Source organism: Oryzias melastigma, linkage group LG19, assembly GCF_002922805.2.
Source record: "Oryzias melastigma strain HK-1 linkage group LG19, ASM292280v2, whole genome shotgun sequence".
In the NCBI taxonomy this organism is placed as follows: domain Eukaryota; kingdom Metazoa; phylum Chordata; class Actinopteri; order Beloniformes; family Adrianichthyidae; genus Oryzias; species Oryzias melastigma.
This window is the reverse complement of record NC_050530.1, coordinates 5,978,060-5,984,532: the sequence shown is the minus strand read 5'-3', so window position 1 is coordinate 5,984,532 and position 6,473 is coordinate 5,978,060. Positions and strand designations below refer to the sequence as shown.

Below are 6,473 nucleotides of genomic sequence, written 5' to 3'. Positions count from 1 at the left end.
AGCCAGCTGAAATATTAAAATATTAGCTAAATGCCAAATTAGTGTAAAAGACTTAAAAAAAAGCCTAAATTAGCCAAAACAGCTAGCATGTAGCTGAAAAAATAGCTAACCTTCAAAACAGCCTAAAAAACTGAGAAAAGTCTAAATTAGCCAAAATGGCTAGCATGTAGCTGAAATATCAGCTAAACTACAGAACAGCCTTAAAAAAAGCCTAAATTAGCCAGAAAAGCTAGCATGTAGCGGAAATATCAGCTAAACTACAGAACAGCCTCAAAAACAAACAAACAAAAAAGCCTAAATTAGCCAAAACAGTTAGCATTTAGCTGAAATGTTAGCTTAACTCGAAAACAGTGTCAAAAACAAAAAAAGGCTAATATTGCCAAAACAGCTATCATGTAGGTAAAATATTAGCTAAACTACAAAACCTAAAAAATAGCCTAAATTAGCCAAAACAGTTAGCATGTTGCTGAAATATTAGCTAAACTCCAAAACAGCCTCAAAAAAAAAAACTTCCTTTTTGACATATGTGAATCGATGTCTGAGATGTCTTAAGAATGAAGAAAATGTAGTGGGAAAGCAAATGTTTAGTGACACAACAAGTTAATTAAACTCAATTAATTAGACCTCATATTAATTTCTGCACATTGAATTTTACAGGCTCCTGGGTTATAAACTGCCAAACATCCTCGTCTCTGTTTCGTCTTTTCAACCCAGCATGCTTCCTTTTAATGGCGAAATCTCCAACATTTGAACAGAGGAATGGCCTTTACCTTTAAACACCCATCAAATCATATAATCGTGTGCTCCAAGGACACCTTGAGACGCAAATATTCCTTTAAAATGAAGTTATAAAATGCTCGTTCAGTCCACAGCTTCACAAACGTTTTCCCTGCCGTCACTCACGCATGTCTGCACACTTCTACACGCTCAGGCAGAGCTGCAGTCGCACAAAAAGACAGCAAACACGATTGCCAAAGCTCAGGAGTATTACAGGCATCAATGCAACAAGGAACACGTGCAGATTTGCTTGTAAGCAAACTGTGTTTCCTGTTGCAGCTGATGGAAAAAAATAAAAAGAAGGACAGGAATGGATTGTTTTTTTAAGGTGGTGAAACTGGTAGATTTAGGGAAGAATATCTACTGATGCAGCGCTAAATACTCTCTCCAATCATCTTTTGAGCTATTTTTAAAACATCACCAGTGAGCTTTTAATGAGGATTTTGACATTTTTAGCCAAAATCCATCGTTTTCTTGGACAGTATCTGCACAACGGCAGCTCAATTTTCAGAAATGTATCGATGAATAGTAGTCCCGCCCCTCTTCCCCTCTCCACTACTGAGAGCTCTCTGTTTAGATACTCTTCAGTTAGCAAAAACCAGTGCCACAAAAATGGGGAGTAATACTTGATAGATCTAGTCATCTGCACGTGGATGTATGAGAATGAGAGCAGGAAGTACAAATACTCTCTTTTCTTTTGCTCCTGATTCACTATGATTTGAATAAAAAAATACTCAGAAATTTAATTGAATCTTGAAACTGGAAAAATGATTTGTTCCAGACTGAGTTCGCTTAACTTGGTCCGGAATGAATCCTAAACTTTCCGCTTGGTCTGTTCTGGACAAAAGCACATGAACAAAACCATGTGACTATAGATCCCTTCAGTCATTGGCCAGCAGTTATGGGGGCGGGTCAAAACAAAAACAGAAAGATGGAGATGCTGAACTTTACAAGTACTTGTTAAAATAGTTCACTTATTCAAACTTTTTCTTTTGCTGATCAATTTTGAACGTCTGTATGATGGGTAGGTAAAATACTTCTTACTGTAACTTTGTTACAGCGGAGTTGTTTCACTCTTGCTTTGTACTCAGACTGAGGTATTTCAGAACGAACCGGATCTCAGTCTAATTTGTAACAGACTTAGACCACCTCAAAAGATGGGTTCCAAAGCGGTTCCTGGTCTCAGACCAGAGTCCGCTTGGGCATATTCAGACTCAAACTTATATCCATCCATCTGTCTGCACCTGTTGATCTCACGCTCCGATCTTCCCTCACTTGTGAACAAGACCCCAAAATATTTAAACTCCTCCACCTGAGGGAGGAGCATTCCAACTACCGAGAGAGGACGAACTACCGGCTCAAACTTCGTTCTGGATAATCAGGAGAAACCAACTGTGGTTCACTTTAAGCCACAGGTATCAAACTCAATCGCACAAGGGGACAAAATCCAAAACACACTGTAGGAAACAGGAAGAACAGGATAAACATTTATTAAACACTCTAAAACTATATTTTTAAAATTTTAAAACCGTATCTTTTTAAAGCGGACCAAACCTCAGGAGGAACCGGTACCCTAACCCCAGCCTGGTCTATATCTGGTACCGCGTCCGGAACCAGTACCCTAACCCTAGCCTGGTCCGCATCTGGTACCACGTCTGGAACGGGTACCCTAACCCTAGCCTGGTCCGCATCTGGTACCGCGTCTGGAACGGGCACCCTAACCCTAGCCTGGTCCGCATCTGGTACCACGTCTGTAACCGGTACCCTAACCCTAGCCTGGTCCGCATCTGGTACCACGTCTGGAACCGGTACCCTAACCCTAGCCTGGTCTGCATCTGGCACCGCGTCCGGAACCGGTGCCCTAACCCTAGCCTGATCCACGTCTTGTACCAAGTTCTGAACTGGTACCCTAACCCTAGCCTGGTCCGCATCTGGTACCACATCTGGAACGGGCACCCTAACCCTAGCCAGGTCCGCATCTGGTACCACGTCTGGAACCGGTACCCTAACCCTAGCCTAGTCTGCGTCTGGTACCACATCCGGAACCGGTAACCTAACCCTAGCCTGACCCACGTCTCGTACCAAGTTTGGAATCGGTACCCTAACCCTAGCCTGGTCTGCATCTGGTACCACGTCCCAAATGCGAAACCCAAAATATCAATCTTTGATCCGGAGGAGTCCTTAACCAAGTGTCAAAGTGGGACATTTCGACAATGAGAATGCATTGTAATACGTTTCCAGCACAGAATAACATCGGGCCATTAATAACAAAAATAAAAAAGGATCTGGCGGGCTGGATAGAATCACCCAGTGGTCCGGATCCGGCCCCCGGGCCTTGACTTTGAGACGTGCTGTAAGCGGACCAAATATTTATATATATCAGAAAAAATGCCCAAAGAACATGTTAAAAATACCATTTTAATCGGGGTGGATCTAAAAAATTATAAAATTACAGTATTTTTTTTCCTAATAAAACTGTTTAACTGCTGTAATTTAACAAAAATGTTACTTTCCTTTTTCCTTTTAATTACATTCTCCAGATGGTTTCCTTCACTCTCAGGAGTGGAGGGCCAAACTAAATAAAAGTCTGACATTTTTGACTTCTCCTACCAATTTGACATGAATGCACTCCATTCACACCCCGACTACTTGGTTGCATTGGATAGCAGGTGTGAAAACTCGCCTGAATTCTTTATGGTGACTCTTTATTTTTAGGCAACACTTGGAGCCGCTATCGTAACTGGGCAACAATCTGTTCCAACTGATTCAGATCAAACCAAAAATGATGTCGGTTCTGTTGATTTTTTAGCATATTTTCACACCTGGAATTATCTTGTTTGAAAGATTTCCTTTCAAAGGACTTCCAAACAGTTTTTGAGCGAGGTGGAGTAAATTGCTGTTTCAGTGTTCGGCTGGTGTAATTGTTATCTACCAAAACAGCTCAGCGAGAAAAAGAGGTGTGCGTCTGCGTCCGTGTCTCTTTGTCTGTGAACCAGCCAGCAATTTCACAGAGTTGTTGTTTAAACACAGCTGCCTCACCCACAGCGAGCTGCAGCTCTTAATCTCTCGCTCTTCTGGCTTCATGGGCGCAGGCTGTGCGTTAAATCTAGCGGATTGTGTGAGAACAAGTCCTCTTTGGGTGTTGTTATTAACTGGAAGTGGGGCTTAGAAAGCGGACAAAGAGAAAGTTCTCACAAAAGATAGTGAATCAGAAAAATGTGAGCGCAGATGTGGGATCATATCTCATCTAAGATCCTGTACGACTTGATCGACAAGTGAACCGGTGAGGCTGCAATGCCTTCTGGAATTTGTTTTTGAACACTTGTGAGTCAAAGCAGACAAGCGAACGTGTTTATGTTCTCACTGATTGAGCTCCTGTTTAATTTCAGCACCTGAAAATCAAACATTTTTTTTAAAAAAAAAGAAGAGTTGCTATTTTCATGTGGCTCATGCACCTGCAGCCTAGATCATGACTCAGCAAAATGAAGAAGTAAAAAGAAGAAAATACATCCCACCTGAGGTGTCCCACATGTTGAGTTCAATCCTCTGTTTGTCGATCTCAAAGCTGGCTGTGTAGTTCTCGAAAACCGTGGGGACATAACTCTGAAAGAAGAACAAAAAATAAGAGCTTTTTTAAGAGAAATGTACTGCATTTTGGTGGTAATCAGCTCCAAGCGGTGAGGAGGAGCAGGTATCTGAGGCTGGATCCCATCCAACAAACTCAGCTTTTAAATTCATTTGAATTGGAGCAACAAGCACTGAAGGCTGAATGAAAAATCGCATTTTTTAAATCAAATTTGTGTTAACTGTATCCACATCTAGTTATATTTAGCAAAGCAAGACAATATAATGTTGTTATTATACTTTTATAAACGTTTAGGTGTGTTTTTGAAAGCACAAAATTATTTAAATCTGTTTATTTATTCGATTTTTCTGTGCTCCGAGCAACACGCGCCGTGCGTAAAAGCGCACAGAAGTCAGATTTTTTTCATGATTTCAAACACAATTTTTATGATGATATCATTCAAATGTCAATAAAATGTTGTAGAATTATCAGATAGAAATAAACACGACTGTATAATGCCAGACTAATATATGTTTTATGATTATTTTTGCGTAAATACGCATCTCTTTCATGTGCGTCAGGCTGCTTCACCGGAGTCTTACCTCTGGATAGGAGTCTTTGGCAAAGACGTGAAGAAGAGCCGTTTTGCCACACTGCGAATCCCCGACAACTACTATCTTACAGCGAAGTAAGCCCTTGTTCTCCATCGCGCTCCGTCCGCGTTACGACTGGCTGGTTCCGAGTCGCTCCCGTCTGGTTCATGGAGGTCGTGGAGATCGAGGGAGCAGCGCGCGGAGAGAGTCCTGGTCCGTCCGGGTCAAAACTTCTGTCCCGAGGTTGGCTTCATACTCCGCGCTGCGCTGTGCTCCGATGCGTTTCCATTCACCCAGCTGAAACACCTGGGGAAGGCTGTTAAGGTCAGGTGTCTCAAAGCATTTCCTGTTTGGGCTTAAAAAAATAAAAGCCTCATTCATTAAAATGTGCGTCAACAAAGCAGATGTTTATTGACCAAGAGGAATCCTATGGAGCATGTTAATGTTTGAACATCATTAATACCACATGACACGTGGATTAAAGGTGTTAAAGTAAAATAAATGGCCTTTTGACCATAATGCAATTGAGAGTTTTCTCTATTTTTCAAAAGTATTTATTGAAAAACAACCATTTGTTCAACCTCTTTAGACATTTTAACAATCAGCATCATTAATTTTAAATAACATATTAAAGTCGATTCAAAAATCATGTTGTTATATCTTCCAAACACAATTTGTTTTTACTTTCTCAGTTACTCGAATACATTTATCCAAAGAACTAATGGCTTGATTCGAAAAGTCGACCTAAAATCTTAATATAACTGTAAAAAATTCTGGCTTAAAGCAACAACTCTGTAGAATTCAGAAAGATGCAGATGAGTGGGGTGTAATTTAAGCAAGAAAATGTGTTTTAAATTTGAATAATACGCATTTACATAGAAATAAGTCAAGTCGCAACTTTTTAAATCGTTTATTTTGAAAGTCAAACACAGGATGCAGCTGTTCTCCAGAGAAACTCCAAAGAAAAAGGGTTTTGGCTCCATCGTCTGGTGCAAAGAAGAAGTTAACTGACAGTAGAGAATTGAATGTTGCTGTTGTGTTTGTTATCTATGACGTAACTTGAGTAATAATATAGAGGTGAAAACATGCAGTATAATCAACTGTTTACTTGTATTTCCAGTTCTTTTGTTTGGTAGTTTCATTTTAATTTAATTTTATTAATTTTATGATTTTTTTTAATTTATTTTGTAAAAAGTCATGTTCATCTTCGGTAAAATGTCTTCAAAATAGAAATATCACACCAGGATGTAGCAGAGATTGAGTATTTATTATCAGAATTGAATGTTGTTTGTTTATTGTCTATTAGCTAGTTTGAGTATTAAAAAAGAGGTAAAAATATGCATTATAATCAGTTACTTGCTTGTATCTACAGTTCTTGTGTTTCATAGTTTTATTTTATTTATTTTAATTTGACTTAATTCAATTATTGTATCTTATTTTTATTTGTATTTGTAGTGTATGACAACAAACCCTGTCGATTGTTGATGACGTCACGGATGTATGTACCGGGCATGTGCGGGCTGGAAAGCTACGGAAAT

At 39.7% G+C, this 6,473-nt stretch overlaps 1 protein-coding gene across 1 annotated transcript in view; it reads right to left on the bottom strand.

The window, feature by feature from the left end:
- LOC112153862 (rho-related GTP-binding protein RhoN) overlaps window positions 1-5,282 on the bottom strand; it is a 38,401-nt gene extending 33,119 nt beyond the window's left edge. The window contains exons 1-2 of the mRNA XM_024284306.2: window positions 4,945-5,282; window positions 4,293-4,380 (exon numbers count right to left, since the gene is read on the bottom strand). Of these exons, the coding sequence (XP_024140074.1) occupies window positions 4,293-4,380; window positions 4,945-5,049 (193 nt within the window). The 5' untranslated portion in view covers window positions 5,050-5,282. The remainder of the gene's footprint in view (window positions 1-4,292; window positions 4,381-4,944) is intronic.
- Between the last annotated feature and the right edge of the window lie 1,191 nt (window positions 5,283-6,473).